Genomic DNA, 19,729 nt, shown 5'->3' on the forward strand with positions numbered 1-19,729 from the left:
TTAGAGAACATACGAACTTAAATAGTTAATATTTGATATTTAAGATTGCATTCTAAATGCCAAACTGAGTGTCTTTTGTTCACTAAAAGACTGTGTGTGGCAGGAAGTAGTGAAATAAAGTGGAATTATACCTTTGGTAAATGTCTAAGTAAATACAAATAATTTACATTAACAAATAATAATTTTTCAAAATGAAATATATTCCTAATATGTTTTCTGGGTTAATTAAACTGTTATATCACACCCAATGTTATTACGTGCTTTAAATAAGCGCCTGTTAGAAATTGTGTCTAATAAATAGCTTTCTACGTTACCCGAACATGATACTTTATCAAAATACAACGTAACGTAAATATTTAAGATCAGGAAAGATGTTAGTAAATGTAAAGATCTTTTAAAACAATGTATTTATGTTTCTTTATCTTGAACAGCTGTATGATTGTGCATTCAGTGATTTATACATGCGTCGGTGTCAGACAGCGCGTCCGTCGTGAGGGGCGGCCGATAGTGTCGCGAGGCGGTTGTATGGGGTGTGCAGGCTGGGACATTGTGACTGGGGAAATAAAGAAACTGGGGTATTAACAGTAATTTTATTTAGACACTATGGTCAATTAATAATTTGTTAGGGTCATTAATAATTTAGCACAACTATGTGTTATTTATTTGAAAATAGGTTATTAATGATTTGAAGACAGAATCAGTTAGGATAACTATGCAGGTCCTTTAGTGGAATTCATTCTAGCCAGACCATCAGGGAGTTCTACTACAGTTCCTTTTAGCACACAAAAAATGTAGTTGTTTCAAAATTCATCAGATAAAGTATTTAATTTTTAACGCTACTGAAGCATAATTCAAAAATATGTTCGGTTAGATAGTAATAAAAAGCAACAAAAGTCCACGAATAAAAGTGGGAGTGTTAGAGAACAGTTCTCGCGGAGATCCCCAGGGCAGAGCCACCTCGTTACTCGGCCGCTGAAAAGTTAATGCAGCGACCACACTATCGGCAACTTTACAGCCCTCGGCGGTTGGCTCGGCGGTGTGGCTCCGGACTAACTTCCAGCAGAGCTGGGAGCTTAAACATTTACTTTCCTATTCCTAGTCTTCAACACATTAACTTTTGTTCTTAATCCTTTAACAATGTTTTCCACATCCCCTATAGAATATAGTGAAAACAAATAGAGCTATGACCAATTAAGAAAACATGTTTATTTTATTTCGAGGTCGAAGTAAGCTTTGTCCGTTTTTATTTTAATTTTATCGCAGTTACTTATTTCGTTCAGTTTCAAACTAACAAAAAGTTACAGTTTCTGGTATCTGTTTGTGGAAAATAAAAGGTGTCGGCGATGTGCTCAGCGCTACCGCAAATTGCTTTCGAAATCATCGCCAGCAAATACCCACCTCAAATTACAAGCACTATTAAATAAAGTACCGCTCTACGTCCACACAGAAATTTTACAAACTATTCAGCGGCATCTCGACGTGGTTTTACACAACTTTTGTACACCAACTGTGGAGCGGTTGCGGTTATGGTGCAGCTCTTACACCACACGCCTTGCAAGGATCGTAACCAGACAACATTGTTGTTTCCTCAAAAATATATAATAAATAATTATAATATTAATACCAACGCTTGCTGTTACTACATTCACGCAAGTAACATTATGTGTACATTAAGATTTTAGACTGTATTTATAGTTTAAAAAACAATTGTTAGGTTGAATTTTAATTAAGCAGTGTTTACATGATTATTGTTTTCCATTAATTCTTTGCAAAATTACTTTGCAAATTTATAACATAAAAGGGTTATATCGTTGTTTTGAACCTTATACTCCCTCAATTAAGTCAGAAGCACGCACTTATCCAACTTTAGTAAGTTTTATGAAGTAAACACTCTCTAAGAGATAAAGTTAATATTTCACATAAGCTCATGAGTGGGACGTGGACGTTGCTATCCGCTCTCTCTGCAATAACATATGTTATTTGCCTCCTCCTTATCCCCACATATATCAAGACGTGACTACGTGTTACACGCCACTTCTCACACATGTAACAATACTACGTTGTTTCAATATTACTTTTAGCTTTAACATAAATTTAACTTAAAAGAAGTGTGTTTATGGTACTCATAGAACTAGAAGTTGCTTAGTATGAGTACAAAATAACAAGACATTAGCATAGATATAGTTTTAATTTTGTATTTTATACTGAGATTAATCCATAATCAAAAACAATCTAAGTTCTCTCTGCATGTTTGTTTCCAACAATTCATGTTATATTAATGAAGAGGTTTGTGTACATACTTGAGACACTGTATCCCTTAACCTATGTTATAAAGAAAAATGGATCCAACAGCTTTTGAGCTTTCATGCTCCCCATCAAGTAGAAAAAGAAAGATATTGGATCAAGATCGTAAGTCCGCACACATAGTAACACACCGCATAGTTATGTCTAGATATTAAGGGATAAGGATAATATAGTTAGACTGAAGTCCGTTGTCCGCGGCTCGTGAGCTTGGCGCGGCGCGGCGACGGCTCGGCTTGGCGGGTTGTTGACGTCCCCTACGTGCAAGATTAAGTTCTTCAGACGAAAGACTTTCCTATTTCCTTGTATATTTATCTATCTTAAAATGAAAATAAAAAGCTAAAACTTGGAGAGGTACTCAGATAATTTGTTTTATCAATTTGGCGAGATTTTATTTGATTATGAACTCATAAAGAATTTCATTACTTTTGCTTAGCGGTGCAATAAACATCATCAATTTAAATAGCTTTACAAAGTAGCAATTAATTTCGTTTATAGCCGGAGCGAACGGATCCGGACGCACACATTTATCTACAATGGATGTCAATTTGTTACCGATCACGTGCGGTTCATCTCAAATTAAGATTAAATCTTTTGTTGATATTTACTGTGGAAGCCTATCGTATTTATTGAATTTATTTTAGGTAGCAGGATTCTTAGAAACAATGTTATTGATAACAATATGTATCTCTATTTAACAGATCTTTGTTACATTGGTATTTAAAAGTAAATACATAAATTTCTTATTTTATATTTTTAACCATGGTTTGATTTGTTTTCCAAGGATTGTTATAATTCATTAAATAAGAAAAGAAAGAAAAACCTTTCACATCCATTGTTTTCGAATTGGTATGTATTGACTTCGTTATGTATTCCAATAGTAATCTCCCCACACATCTAGAAGGTGGTCGAAAACAGATAGAACATCTCAAGGGGTTTACAGCTCTGTATAAATCACAAACAATTTACCTTTAAGGAGTTGAATTAGAGAAGAGACGTTGATTGCATGTGGCAGCCGATAACAAGACGAATGGAGACGGGAGACGCTATATACCCCAAGCACGAGATTATCTGATACAGAGATGAAATTACCACCCCTAAATTATATACTATAGAGCAGCAAATGTTTTTAACTAATTTATGATTTAACGACTTCGTTTCAATTAACTGTGTAAATAAATGTAATTGAACAAATATTAAAGACATGTATCCGCTTGCTGCTAAAGAAATTCCAGAAGATTTCTATCTTCAGAGAATTCTAATTTATCGTAAGGCTTATGTAAACATATTACATTTCAGTTATTTCTTTGTTCACTGACATGTTATTCACTTCAAACCTTTCTCACTTCCTAGAGCTTTATGTAAAGTACTACTCGTATTAGAAATCGTTTACATCTCAAAAAATTGAACTCAAATAAAACAATCATGCAAGTTCTTTGATGGTTTTAGGTTAAGTCAGTTCGGAGTAAACTTAATTGGCATTTGTTGCTCCATTAGGCGATGGCAGCGCGGACTGCGTGCGGCGTGCACCCCGGGGAACCGGCGCGGCGTTCCGGGACTTATATTGAATCATACCCCTGTTACTGCCTGCATACAAAACCATCCTCTATTTAAGATTATTGTGATGATATTGTACATAATATTTAAGAAAAATATCTTAATTATTATGTACAACATTTAAGATGCGACGTGCGACGTCCATTATCAAGTTCACGTATAACTAGCATTTCCTTATATTCTCATATAACATAGTCGTGTTCCACTCTCATGCGTTTACAACAAATTATAGTTCCTTCAGTATTAAGATATTAAGTTTGTTTCAATAGACAATATCCGATGGTAGCCGGAACACAGTCTAATTATGAAACTTTACGATTTGCAGTTGGACTGCGCAAAGTTGATGAAGTAAGTTTGAATGTGAAGGCGAAGCCAGTTTGAATAACAGAATTGGCTGAACACGCCAATTCTGTTATTCAATCCGCAATCCGCAATCGACTGAGAGACTGTAAGTTCAGCGCAGGGTTACCGTTTTACTCTACCACTGGAAAACTTTCGATTAATTTCGTGTATCGACACCGCTTTCCGCTGCAGTATTATAAATTACACTCTTACTTTGCACCATGACTTATATTTTTTAATAAAAAAAAGAATTAAATTTTATATTTAATTAGAGTATTGTATTTTACACGAGTTACGTCTAACTTGAATTGATGTTATGAGGCTGGAACACAACTAAATATTTATTACAATCTTTAGTCATCATTAAACTTCTTTATCTTCCGTTTGTTGTCAGAAATATAGATATTTACATAAAAAACAAATAACCAACCGAATAACACTTACCCGGTGAAACTATAATTTACAATAAAATATAGATAAGTATGACCATTTAGCTGCGTGTAACTTGAGATCCCCTGCGGCCTTGTTGTTGCCAGCAGCCCTCTCGCCCCGCCGCCTCACCCCCGCCCCTGCCAGCAATCAGACCATGAGGCTAATTGTACTCCGCTCCGGTATAAATTGTTCCTGATTTACATTCCTCCACAACTCTCTATAGACTGGCATGTTGCATGTGAATACATCTTTACAAATCGTAGCGACAGAAGTTCGTAATAGTCTACCTTACCTTAGTATTTTTCAGCTTTCTGCAAACTGGCAGTCATAGTATCAAGGAACGAAACAATGATTATTGTTTCGTTCCCAAATTCAAACTACTCAAGGATCCAAAGATAATTAGTATAATTTGCAGAATGTAATTACGTCTGGTTAGATGACCTCGATTCATCGAATTTCGATGAGCAAATCTCCAAGGAGATTACGACGACTGCTGTAAATTAGACGGCCAAAGACAACTTGACACATTGAGACATGCTATAATATGTACTTAAATTGCGACCCTATTCATAAAACGTAACATGTTTTAGCAGTTTAAATATCTTAAACATCTGTTTGGACAAAAAAATAATCAAGAACCACATTTTTGACAGTTCGAATGGTGGATTCTATTCGGTCAGACAGACAGACATTTTCCAAGTAGAAGCAAGTCGTATGTTTTCTTGTTCGTTGATGCTATGATTCCACAACAAATACATTTCGGCACGGAGCTGCTGCGTCCGTACGATTTATTGTAAGCTCCCTCCACCTGGCTCTTGGTCACTGACAAATCACCTTCATTTAACTATAGCACGAAGCACAATTGTTATTAAAACAAAGGGAACATGTCCTAACAGGATAATTTCATGACTTGAGCACTAGCGTAGTAGAAAGCACTTATAATTGTTTAAAAATAATTTAATCGATTTTTAAAAAATATTAACCAATCGATTGTCAGATACAAAAACAAAATAGGTAAAAGTTCACAGCATTCCTTTATTCGTTTATAAAAAATAAGCAAATTAATAATATTTACTATTGCGATTTAGTTATGAATCTGGTATCTTTTCATTTGAATTAGACGCTATGTCATCATGATATTTCAAATTAAGCAGTAAAATTAATAAAGACCTTCAGCGCAATTATTACGTGAGTGATTCCAACGAAGACATTCCGCAAATTAGTAAAATAAATTAGATTTCGACGAAATGTCGATAACATACGCCCTTTAGGTTTGTCTTACTCATTTACAGATTTGAGACGACTCCTCTGTCACTGACAACAAAATAATTGATTTTGTTGTCAATTCACTTGATAAAGTAAAATAAGCAATTGTTAATTATTTAATGCAATGTAGACGGAAGAAAATGGCCTAGGGGTAAGCTTGAATAGTTGACAAGTAAAGACAATAGACATGTAATATGAAGCATTTGCGAACAAAAGCGAGTTGTGCTTTGGAAATACAAGAGAATTATAATGTAACCAAAGGGAAGTTACATCATATACAAACAAACTTATATACGCGCAATAACTATTACCATCATGTCGGGTAATAATATACTGCATAAACAGACATCTAAAACGTACAAAACAAACAGAACATGTTTTATAGAGTTTGAATTAACAATAATATTAGTAGACCTTTTAGGTTGATCAATGAGAGGTTCAAAATCCATAGACATCACAGGAAGGTGCTTTTGGAAGAAATTATTTTTTAGTTAATTGTGATGGTCCTGATACGAATTATAAATTTATCTAAGCCTTAATTGTTGTCTAAATTCATACATGCATATGATATATGAAATGATGTTTTCATTTTTTTAAGGAAAGCACGTATAAGCTCAATATTATTGTTGTATAGAATGAGGCAGTAAAGTGAGGCGTAAATCACAGATAATTAGAGTCGTAAAGTAGTGTGATTACTGGGCCTGTTCAAACGTGGAACTCACAGAGCAGCTGTAGTCGTGCCGGGCAATGTTCTGTCCAAATTACTGTAATCTATCGCTACACCAACATCGAGCACTAATAAACTTTGTACTTGAAACACAACACATTAAAGTTGTTGGTAAACGAAATGTTTAGATTTTAACGATACGAAATCTTACTGAAATGTCACAAACTAATTAATTATGATGTCTCACGAAAGTTTAAACAATTTAATTGTCACAAACTAATAGCTTGTTTATATCATTTCAAGTAATACATAGTTTTATTATTTAATTTATATCTTCTTTTTTTACTATTTTTAGTCCCGTAATTTGCTGATATTTTTTTTTCGTAAGTAGTGACTCCTTTCCGGTGAAAATAACGAATAATCAAAATTCATAATTGTTTTGCTTGTCGATTGGCCGACCTATGAGAGTAAATCACCCGGACAGTCCGTGCACTATAGTCCTCCGGTTTAATTATACTTCGTTGGCTAATTTGTCGACGTCGACGTCGCCTCGCAGTCTCTCCGGAGTGCAGGCTACACATTAGACAATACTGGATACACAAATATACAAATGCAGGCAACGATCTTTTCTACCGAATCTAAAACAGTGCCAGTAGGTTTAGTCTTAAAATTTTGTACTATTCTTACGTAAGAAATCTTCTATTTGTTATTTAAAAAAGTCACCATTTCAGTAAAACTTGTAGAGAAATATATCTGCAATGAAATTAAATCATCAAAAGTATTTTTAGAACGTGATGGTACTAACGGGTAACAACAGCGACAGTGAATGGCGTGCCCCGGCCTGACACATCGCTAGGTTTCAACTTTCAATAATATTAATACTGAAAATAACTTTGTAAATTATAAGCTACAATTATAGGTTTACGTTCAAAATCCGAGAAACCGTTTAATCAAAAATGATGTTTTATAAGAAACATACTCCAGAATTGCTTTACTTATTGTTAATCTTGGCTAGTATTAAACAACTTTACGTCATATTATAGGAAAATACTGGTGTATATGAACTTGCCATTAAATATTCAGTATGACAACTCTTAGTATCATAAAGTTAATCTTCAACAAGCCTTAACGTGCATTATGAATTAAGCAAACATCCGTAAAGATTAAACCACATCGAGAACTTTGTTAAAAATTCAAGTTATTGCTCCCAAGTATGACATTTATTGGCAAGGCTGGGTCGTGTCGTGTTGTTAAAACTGAAACTTATTAACAGTTTGCCTGCAGCGGAGCTTTGAAATTAGTTGTTGCTTAAACTTCAACAAATTGTTGAAGTTCGTCATCAAACTATAACGGACGTGTTTTACTATTTGTCTTGTACAATATGTTCGCGCGGGATATGAATAACGAAATGCAGTAGTAGAAAAAATTTAATAAAAGCGATAGTCGCCAGCAACAATATTTGTTACACAAATGGGTTGGCTCGACCGGTGAAATACTTTGTTGTCACGCGTTTCGTCTGATGAGTGTGTGTGTAGCTAAAATAATTAATTACATATTATTATATTTACACAAAGACTTTTGTATTTAAAATGGGAACAAGGTAATTTGACTAGTTACTGCATAGAAATTCCTGCTCTACGTGAGGCCTTAGCTATCGAATATCCCAGTAGGCCGCAGTGACGTCATCAAACGAACCAACAAAGGGCAATTAGGTCTGTCCCAGTTGACTCCGAGCTCCAATTATGAAAGGATTTGCGCCACGAATACTGACTTCCATAGATTATTGCGTGTGGAAAAATTGACATTTTGAATTAACAGTTAGCAATCGAGGTTTCTTTTATAATAAAAAAGCTTCTAGTAGTTGTAAATGCTATATTCTTATAGTAAATCTCTATACGTCTAACTTTGCCGGCCACAAGATAATTTTAATGTCGATGAATGCGTTACCAAAATCAACGAATTCATTGCTCTTAAAAATAGTTAATGTTTTATACAAATTTTCCAGTTCCAATATTATAATTAGTGTGAACAGGCGGAGTGTTAATATCGCGTGCAAGCGCTCTTAATGTGTTGATATTGTAACAAAATATTATTCCTGCTTCATAACAATCCGATAAAAGTTATCTATTAGCTAATGGGTTGTGAATTATATTATGTGGGCGTACAATTCGTTCAGTTCGAATATCATGACATAGGTGTTTATTGTTAAAATTGAGTGTGCATTTATTGAATTTATAAATTAAATTAAAAATATAGGATTGCCGCAAAATTACCGTTATAATTATATGTTAATTTTATGTTTGATTTTCTGCTTATGTATTTAATTCAACGTTGTACTTTGTAATTCCGACAAACTTACAGCCTCCAGCAATAATTCCAACATACAGTTATGTACATATATATAACGGTATATTGAAATACATAAGCGCCGCCGGGGAAATATAATCATGATCGGTCAGATACTGGCTGCTAAAAAATCTACATAATATTAATTAATTTAATTTGTCGAGTGCATCAAGTTTTGAAATAATTTAAAGTCACATTGGCAACCTGATTTAACATAGCATTCTTGTTCTTCCTAGAAATGTACCTGAATATTTATTATTAAAAATTGTTTAAGAATAATAAAATGACACGAGTTACGACTTATACCAGATTTACTATCTCATTTGATATTCATAGAATGTGATAACTCTATTGCTTACAACTCTGATATCGCAAACTATCTCAACACAAATATACACTGAGAAATATCTTAAGAATATATTAAAATAAAAATCATATGTTGAATTAAGGAAAAACTTACTCTACTATAATCTGTGGATTAGACTTAGCAGACGGAGTCCGAACTTAAAACTAGATGGAATTAGACAAAATTTATCTATAATATCAAATATGTACTTAACTACAATTGCATGTTACAATTAAAAAATATTATGTAAAAGATTTTCAGTTATTTTATAACCTTTCCAAATAAGGTCGAAGCCTGTACTAGTTCAGGTTTCGTACCCGCCACCTAAAAATCTGTAGTCGGAATTCTAGACTACCACATATATCTGTTTATACAATCACTAGTTATTTTTGATAAGTCTGTCTTAAAGTTATTAAAGGATCTGCCGATAGTTATCTTCTCTAAGTTACAGTTTTTTAAATCAATACCCACTAAAAGATATCAACTTTAATATTAGCCTGAACTTTTAAATAAGTTATGATCACGAAATTTTGTGACCTTAAAAAAGTTAAAGAAACTTTTCAGACATGCAAATCAACGTCTATCATTCACAGGTTTATAAAAAGGCATTTATGATAAAGTTTTTAAAACAAAATACATAAAAATTGTCTGGCGTCTATCTTGTAGCTCTTGAAATTAACTGTTGTTCTTTGATATAAAGTATAAACCTTTGACTTTTAAGAGACAGGCTTTAAAACTATCGTCAGAAATACAAACCAAAATTCAGATCAACGACAATAACGCCATGACACGCAGCTTTATATAAAAGATTTATGCAATAGTGCTCCGGCGTTGTGTCACCTCACCACTGGTGACACACTCTTACCTACAAATTCTTGTCACGTTCTTATTTGATGAAAAGTTGGCATGATTAATGTTTCACTCGCTTTCCATACGTTTAATGTTTCATACCGAGATATATTCTAGGTATATGTTACATAGCTTTATATACATATACTCTTAAGATAAATTATTCGTCTAAAAAGACTTACGAGTCCAACTTTTATTAGATGAAATTTTTTATAAAGAAATAATGATTGTAAGGAATTCTTTTAACATAAACTCAAACGTATTTATACCCCAGAATAATACTACAAAGCCTACGCATGTTCTGAATTACCTTACTTGATACATTAGTACATTCTATGGGCACTGGCGTGTTGAATTACTGTCTAATGAACAAAGTTGTCTATCACTTTAATAAGTTGCCACGTCTCAGATAACTTATATAAAGTTTATTTATTAATATAGCTAGGAGATATAAGTTGCGATATAAAGCATACATATTAAATACAGCTGCCGCTCGCGTGAATGTGCGTTTGTATATATATTTTTAAGTTCATTCTATTATGACCACCTTTTGCTTAAATGTTGAATAACATTACTCCACAGTGCTAGAGACAAGTCTTGGTTTATCAATCAAATAATTGTCATTTTTATTTACATAGCTCTTAGAATTATAACGTCGTTTCCAATAATATCATACTTTTTCTTCTTTCACTTTAGACTTAATCAAATATTTAAAGATAGCTTTGTGGCATTAATTTTTTACAAGCAATAAATAAAATGTTTTGATGAAACATTTGGCTCTGAAAGTAAGTAATTTGACTACAAATAAAGTGTCTCAAGTTTAAAGCTGGGAGTTGTGCGCGCGGCTTAATCAATATTAAAAGTTATTCGAAGCGTGACATCGAGAAGCGCTCGATATAAGGCTGATAACTTAAATCTATCAGAGATTCAATGAGCTCCCAAAATGCTCTTTTAAAACATTAAATTGCCTCCGAACGCACAAATCTGTCAATTAAATATTACTAACGTATACGAGGAAACGATGCTTTTTAAATAAATAAAAGAAGAAAAGACATTGTTGTATTTAATTCCAGACATTTTAAAGACATTGTTGTATTTAATTCCAGTTAATTAAGTACCTATATAAAAGAAAAATCCTCAAAATTAAAAAAGACAATTTATTCATCAAGATTCAAATGAGCTCAAGCCGTTGAGGTTGTTTTTTTTTTTTTTTCATAGCGAAGTTCCTATGGCCATCGTCCATCTCCATCATTAGATTACCACAATTTCAATGTCAAGCGAATTGCACATGTTTGCAAAATTTCAGCTCAATCAGTAAGTAACACAAGGAAGTGGATAAAATTTAATTTGCAAGATTTGATGACAAACATCGACACAAGTGAAACTAAATAAAAGTTTGTAATTAATTTAATTCACCACTTACTAATGTCGGTGGCTCAGGGGTTAAGCACTTGACTTGCAATCTGCAGATCCTGTGTTTGTTGGCAGGTTGCAGATCTGTACCAAAGTGTTTTTCGATTTACATATGTACATTTATCCGACGTTCTTACGGTGAAGGAGAACATCGTGATGCGGCACATATCTGAGAAGTTCAATGATATGTGTGAAGTCGACCAACCAGCACTGGGCCAGCTTGGTTGACTATGGCCTAGTCACCCCTAACTTAGAGTAGGCTCCGAGCCCCTCGATGGGGATGTATAGTGAGCTGATGATGATGATGACCACTTACTAATGTCTAAAAGTTTTATTTATAGTGAGTGCAGACAGTAATAAAGTGGCAAGAGGTACTGCGACGCTAGCGCCATCTCATCAGTTATTCATTGAATCCGATCGCGGAATATTTTATGGAATTGAAACTCATCTTACAATATTCCTACAGTATTTTATCTTAAAATATACCCTTATGTGTCCGTTATGAAGTAATACTGCAAGACTCTGGTCCAAGTAATTATCATTAAGTACCTCAATGAACTTTTAGTATATTAAACTAGCACTAAGGGCTCTCTTAATTTACCAAAACGTGTGTGACACTGACTGTAAATTAAAAGTGTTTCATTGCGTGCTGAATAATCACAATACTGAACACGACTCTATTATGTTATGAGACGGATCTGTATCTAAAACTCAAACGGTATTTTTTATGTGGTGTTTTTATTCATCTAGGATTTTTTATCTATGGTATTAAAACTAATAGATTGACTTCAGTCAATGAATACGTGATGTCTGCGGTAGAGGTCGCCGGCTGCGTGGATTTCACGCGGCCCACTTTGAGGCAGGACCTTTTTAATATTAATAACACGTCCTGCAAACATTTGATTTATTTATGAGGTAAAATATGACAATTTTTATTGGCTGATTGACTATTTCTTGTAGGTATGTGTAGTTAGGCTTTGATCAGGGTGTATATTATGTAATTCAATCTTGATGTCAAACAAAAACTTCATTACCAAACCACAAGGATTTACGATTTTTTTCATCCTATAGCAATTTCTGTACTATAAGTTTCCCCGCGTTTCCACACATCTAAAGAAACATATTTTCATTAGTCAAAGAAAAAAGATTACAATATGTTTTGAACAGGTATTTCGACCGTAAAAACTTACGACTTCATAGACTCGGCGTAGTTGAATAAAACAGCACCGTAATGAGCCGCGGCACTCCGCCAATGTCAATAGTTATGAGCGCAACACTAATTACAGCTCTACACACAAACTAAACTGGTAAATAAAGCTGCAACTAGCTAATTATACTCATGATATTATCACTAAATATATTAAGTAAAATTATTCGAAATGAACTGCCAAAGAAATTAAATTCACAATAGTAATCTATATTCTACAATTCGAGTGCGCTTTATATTTATATTTATAGATCATCCATTAATCTGTACCAATTTTTAAAATAATCTATTCATATTCTATTAACATATAATAATAATACAAACCTACTTAATTTATGCCGTATTAAAATTGATAATTTTATTAAAACATTGTATGTTTTTAATTTAAAAGAGCATCTCTCCGGCGCGGCTGTGTGAGGCCAGCGCTCAATAAATCTTGACATCGAAGCGATGAAACGAAAACAACTCAAACTCTTTACTGAATAATATTCAAACTAGATTATTAAATATATTAATAGTACTTCTAACTGAGAGGAAATTGTACGTAAATCATCTTTTTACCTTTTTATGAAAACATCTTTTTATTTTTAATATAAAATTCATATCTTAATATTTGATGATAGAGAGTATATTAAAATAAATTAGCCCTGTAACAAGGCACATCAAACACGGCATCTCCTTTGAGACTAGACTTTAGCTCATATCCAACCTTACAGTCTCCATTATATGAATACATAATTATATCACTCAAACTTTTATTTAAATTATAAGTAGAAAACTATTAAATACAAGAATAGTTTGTTTATTGATCATTATATAATTTAGTACCAATGTAAAAAAAAATTATAAGACAATTCAAATGTATATGTAATGAAAATGTATATAAAATAATATTATAATAATTGAAGTTAAACATCAATTTGAGCTTCATCGCATAACGAATAGGTGGTACATAATTCATTCATCGTGTTAAATAGAACAGTATGGTACCTATCATATTTTATTATCGTCAATAACATGAAATAGAAAAGATCCACCCATCCCGGGGTCAAAATATACAAATTATTATCTTATTTGCAATCTTTTGATGTACGGACCTCTGCGCTGTGTGGCACAGACAAACGCAATCCGAGGTTGTTCAGAGGGTCACATGTATGTTGCCATGTGACAAATATAAAAAGAACTAGCTGTCGCCCGCGACTCCTGTCGGTAAAAATAGATAAAAATAAATGTAGCTTATATGACACGTTCGTAGATTTACCATAGCAGCGCCATCTATTGATTACTTACTCAACCCAGTCGAAAGGTATCGACATCTGTTAGAATCATTTGGAGTTAACAGATAATTGTGACTGTCAAATAATAACAGACAAATAATTAGCAATAAATTAAAATTGCGACTATAATTTGAGATTTAAACTATCCTATCTCTCAAGTTGGATCGAACTGCACATGGTGTGCGAATTTTATTATAATCGGTTAAGTGGTTTAGGAGTCCATTGAGGACAAACATTGTGACACGAGATTTATATATATTAAGATTAAACCACACTTCTGTAGATCTGTGTGACAACATCGAGGTACAGAGACACATGACACAATTATCAATAATGTTGTCATTCAATCAAACTTAATATAATTAAACATTCTATCAAAGCAGTGGCGAATTAATACTTCCACCCACCACCATCATCATCATCATCATCAGCTCACTATACGTCCCTACCAAGAGGCTCGAAGCCTACTCTAAGTTAGGGGAGACTAGGCCATACCATTATGGTTTTTTTTTTATTTTATGTATGTGTCGCGGCGGTGAAAAGTATTCTGAAACGATTAGAATGTTTGTTATCAAAACTGACAAGGAAAATGATAATGTAATTGTGGATATAATTTCTTCATTCGGAAAAAAAATAATTCACATTTATCATCAAAATTAGCGTGAGTATTTAGTGTATTATTTTGTAAATTGGCGGAGTTGTTGTGATGAAAAAAGTTTTATGAAAGAAAATTGCTTCGCCTTGAGCAGCAGATTCAATTAATTTACAATTGTAAATAACGAGTACAATAATACGTAACATTATGTTTTACAAATACATATATTATGTTTAAAGTAATAAATATACAGAGTGTGTTTAAGGTGACCTTCATTTTATGACCCGTTAAAGTAAAAGATTAAGAGCTATGTCATCTTTCGTAACTTAAAATGTAAATGTTTGTTGCATCGTTGGAATAATATTGTATCCATCGTGTTGGTAAAATTATATCAGCTATAACTTTTATTAGGAATGTTTAGACTGAATTTCAGCAATGAACTTAATTCTTCTATAACAATTATCAATATTCCGGATTAATTTGAATTTTTAGCCAGCTTAGTAATTTAATTGTATGGATACGACGCTCCGTTTTATAAAAATGCATTTCTCAGCTACATAGCGAATGGCAACAGCTCAAAATTAATTTAGAACAGATTAATAAGTGAAAAGCAGACTGTTACAATACAATGGGCTGACTTATCTGTCTATAACAATGTGAGTAATTTTTGATTAAATGATCAAAAAGGGAAAGAAAATCCAACAATGTTTTTTAATTAAATTGAATTTTTAGATTCTTTTTATATGAATTATTTTCATGAAAGAAAACACATGTGTACACGTAACTATAACTTGTGTTATGTTAACAACACCTCGCTAGACAGAATTTTCGTTTATTAGTGATTTCCCCTAGGACACAAGAAGGTGAGTCGCGCCAGATAAATTTTCCCGAGCCTACACTCCCTGTGCGCATTTCTGGCACTTTCTAACAAAGACTGCGAGTTGCGAACTGGAACCCACTAAAGAATTCGCATCTTTATCTGTAAATATTTAATTTGGAAAGATATTACATTACTTTTGAATTCTTATATTAAGTTCTATTATTAGGTTGGAAAGTAATAACCAAATAAGCGCCTAACCTGTTAAACTATTTCATGGAAAAACGGCATTAGATATAAATATATATCTTATCCTGTTTAGATATAAATAGATGTATGGTTATTTATAAAAAACATAAATGTATATATACTATAGCTGTAGTCTTTCCAGAACTGTCGGGCAAAATCCTACCAACATACTCCCAACATAACCTTTTACAAAAATTTATTTGAACTCTAAGTATATTTTTTCAATATTGCATGAATCAAGAAAATGTTTATTTTTAATGAATATTTTTTACTTTTTTCAAATTCATATTCTTCATTAATGTCATTCAGCGCCACCTATCTATAAATTTTCTAAACACAATTGTCTTCTAACATTTTTGTAACAAAAGTTCAAGCGAGAAGTTTCAAAGTCTCGCTAGATGGCATTTTTTTAAGTTTTAAGAAACATCCAAATGAAAATCCTGTTTTATTGAAGTCAATTAAAAAATTCAACCACAAGAAAGTTGTTGCGCAGTGAGTCAGTGAGCAAATGTATTGTAATTATTTACTTTTTAAAACAGATACTTTTACTTTGCAACAATTTAAACAAGAATCCAATTAACTATATTATAATTTACTGCAAAACGTGATCATCTTATCTGTACTTAAATACATACACAAACTTCAAAAAAACTAACATTAGTTATTAATCAGACACATTTCGTACTTTACGTGCATTTCGAATTAGTGTTGATTTTTTTATTTATTTTAAAGTAAAATGGTTTCCTCGTACTTCTTAATAATATTAATTTGGCTTATCTGGGTCTTGTTTAAGAGATGGCAATTGAGACGAATTATAAATCTTTCTCAGGCAATAGGCAGCAGATATCCCGCATTGCCGCTCATAGGCAATGGGTACTTGTTCGCAGGGGACGGGGAAGGTAAGGCTATCATTGCATACGGTTGATTTGTTCAACCGCGTTACATTACAGCATTTGACCTAGCGTCTGCTCTAAGCTAAGCTTCCAATATTTCTTATTCTATAATTTAGTACAAAGCTTTAATTTTGATCGGGAAAATGTACTATTTAATTTTCATAAAACTTTCAGTAAGCTTCATATTTTGATATATAACAGCTTGAAACGTATATTTTCAGGTCGAATGACTGCTTTCAAAAAATTCGGTTTGGAAGCAACGAAAAATAACGGAATGACAAGCTTGTGGTTAGGTTATGACTATTATACAGGTACTTTAGTTGTACTTATAATAATTTATCTGTAATGATGATCATGTTCTCACTACACGTGTTGTTCCAGTTATTTCGGATCCTGTGATAGCGGAGGCGATTATGAAGACCTGTCTGGAGAAAGGCTACCTCATGCAAGTGTTCAGCCATCTCCTCGGCAATGGCAGCCTCATCGCCCCGGGTAAAAACATCCGTACAATCTCTGTTCCTTATGTTGTACTAACAGTATGTTGACATTGTATTGTTTATTGTAGTTAACATCTGGCGCCCTCGTCGTAAATTAGTAACTCCCAACTTCTCGCTGAAGAATCTGCAGGCTTTTGTGAAAGTATTTTCGCAGCAGAGTGAGATATTGGCTGACCGTTTAGCTTCCGTCGCCGATAAAAATACCTTCTCGATTTGGAAATACTTTACAACTTATAGTATGGATTCTGTTTGTGGTAAGTGTTATAATTTTATAAGTAGGAACTAGTATAAGTATAGTTCTAAAAAGCTCACTTTAATAAATAACCGGGTTTCATGTAAAGGCGATTGAATATCAAGTTTAATCCTTAACCCTACTACTATTACCTACCTTGTTTTTGTGATTTCTATCAGAAACTACTCTAGGCATCCAAGTGCATGCGCAAAGGTTGTCACACAGCCCGTTCCTGTGGGCGTTCGAGCAGTACTGCCGGCTGACGGCGGCGCGTATGTGCCGGCCCTGGCTGTGGGCGAGCCCACTCTACCACTGGCTGCCGCAGCACGCCACCCTGCGAGCGCACAGGGACAACATATGGAATTATATTGATAAAGTATACAAACATATATAATATACTTCGATCAAATATACACTATGTTAGAAAAATTTATTTATTATTATTTGTTGCAGATAATTAAAATGAAAATAGAAGAACGGAAATGTGAGCAGTTATCTAATGGAAGTTAGTTTATTCCTAAATCTATAATTAAATACCTTCATGACCATTTCTGTAATTGTCCTGTTTAAGATATTGTACATACAAGTATGGCAATCAAAATACTATAAGTATATTTTCACATAAACAATCGGAAGAATGTTTCATGTATTCCAGATTTCGGTTTCTCTCTTGAAAAAAAATATTATTAAGTACATTAATTGTTAAGTAAGACAGATTAATTAGCTATAATAAAATGCAACATTTTAATAACCCTAAATAACCCTAAATTGCTTATTACTACTTTCTTCCGTTCGTCAGTAAGGAGTTTAAACTAACTTTTTTACTTTCATATGTCAGTTTGTATTTATTTATCTTTCATCATTGAACAGGTGAGAGAGACAAATCGCTCCTGGACATGCTGCTGACGTCGTCTCTGTCCGAACTGGAGGTGCGCGAGGAGACCCTCGTACTGGTGCTGGCGGGCTCCGACACGTCCGCCGTCGGCGCCGCCTTCACCGCTTGTCTGCTCTCACAATATTCACACGTGCAGGACAAAGTGTATGACGAGTAAGTTTAAATTGATGGCCTACATCACTTCCAGAGGGATAAAGCATTATACAAAAATATATTAAACAGCTTGTTAATCAGAAAGCATTGTGTAAGTAGCCAAATTTCTGATGATATAACACTCATTTATAGGTTGTACGCAGTGTTCGGGGACTCGCAGAGACCTGTCGAGGCAGAAGATCTGTCAAAGCTCAAGTACCTAGAGGCCGTCATCAAGGAGTCCATGCGACTCTACCCACCCGCTGCTGTCATAGCAAGGAAATTGGACAAAGATGTTGTTTTGCGTAAGAGGATCAAATGTACCAGAACTAAGTTAAACAAAAAGAAATCGATAATCCTCTCAATCTCTAAAATGCCATTTAAGTTCTTTACTTTTTTATGATTGCAAGAGAAATAAACTACTTACTTTTAAAATTTTGAATTCGAAAGAATTTGTTCAGGTTCAGGTATAACGCTGGTGAAGGGTTCCGGTGCGCTGATCAATATCTGGGCGATGCACCGCAATCCTCGCTACTGGGGAAAAGACGCCGAGCTGTTCTTGCCCGACCGCTTTCTTCCCGCCTCGTCCGACACCCGTCCACCGCAGCGATACGCCGCCTATATGCCCTTCAGTTACGGACCGAGGAATTGCATAGGTCCGTCATACATAAATAAAAAATGAATTAAGAATAACTGTCTTATTTTATGATATCAACTTTGTCTTCTTTTATGATTTCGGAAGATTTTGGAAATCTGACGAGTCTTAATCGTGAAATTGTTTTGTTTATAGGATATCAGTACGGTATGATGTCTATGAAGACGGCATTGGCGACCGTAGTGCGGCGCTACCGCTTGCTGCCAGCCGCGCTTCCCCCGCGCCCACCGCGCCCACCGCGCCCACCGCGCCCACTGCGCGTCAAATACGACATTATGATGCGCGACGTAGACAACTACATCCTCCGCTTGGAACCTCGGTCCAAAACTGCTGAATAGTGTTATATACTTCAGATGTAATATATGATCATATAGCGCCTAATATTTTTCAGTAAAATTTCCAGCCTGTAACGTAAGAAATCCAAAATGACACTTTTTTATTTAAAGGTTTATTAATAATACAAAACTCTAGCGTCCTAAGAACAATGAGCACTCTATCAAAATGTGGTCATAATCAGATCAATAGATGAGGAATGAAAATGAAGGAGACAATCATACCGATATTGATTTTTATTGACATAAAAGTAGATAGAACCAATCACCTGTCACTAAATGTGATACAATTTTAATTAAATCTATAACTTTCCTACTGAAAAATACAAACAACATGACATACATTTCCATATACACTTTACTCAATAAAAGATCGATTCCCTTCACAATAGCCACTTCTTGGAAGATGCTTCCTTAAGATAGGAAAAC

General features: G+C 33.9%; 1 protein-coding gene across 1 annotated transcript; it reads left to right on the plus strand.

Annotated features, from left to right (window-relative positions):
* Positions 1–16,400: 16,400 nt before the first annotated feature.
* Positions 16,401–19,306, plus strand: LOC106709805 (cytochrome P450 4d8-like). The gene is made up of 10 exons (XM_014501690.2): positions 16,401–16,563; positions 16,779–16,868; positions 16,939–17,049; positions 17,123–17,308; positions 17,466–17,662; positions 17,740–17,791; positions 18,157–18,334; positions 18,467–18,618; positions 18,775–18,969; positions 19,104–19,306. Exons 1-10 carry the CDS (start codon positions 16,401–16,403, stop codon positions 19,304–19,306), a joined length of 1,527 nt encoding a protein of 508 aa, XP_014357176.2.
* Positions 19,307–19,729: the final 423 nt, after the last annotated feature.

The sequence above is a fragment of the Papilio machaon genome, chromosome 6, assembly GCF_912999745.1.
Source record: "Papilio machaon chromosome 6, ilPapMach1.1, whole genome shotgun sequence".
Taxonomy (NCBI): Eukaryota; Metazoa; Arthropoda; class Insecta; order Lepidoptera; family Papilionidae; genus Papilio; species Papilio machaon.

Bases quoted from the DNA above. Each gene is read 5' to 3' on its own strand.
- LOC106709805 (XM_014501690.2), top strand. From the start codon at position 16,401: ATGGTTTCCTCGTACTTCTTAATAATATTAATTTGGCTTATCTGGGTC. The intron at 16,564-16,778 runs GTAAGGCTATCA...GTATATTTTCAG, and splicing joins GTTCGCAGGGGACGGGGAAG to GTCGAATGACTGCTTTCAAA. The intron at 17,309-17,465 runs GTAAGTGTTATA...GATTTCTATCAG, and splicing joins TAGTATGGATTCTGTTTGTG to AAACTACTCTAGGCATCCAA.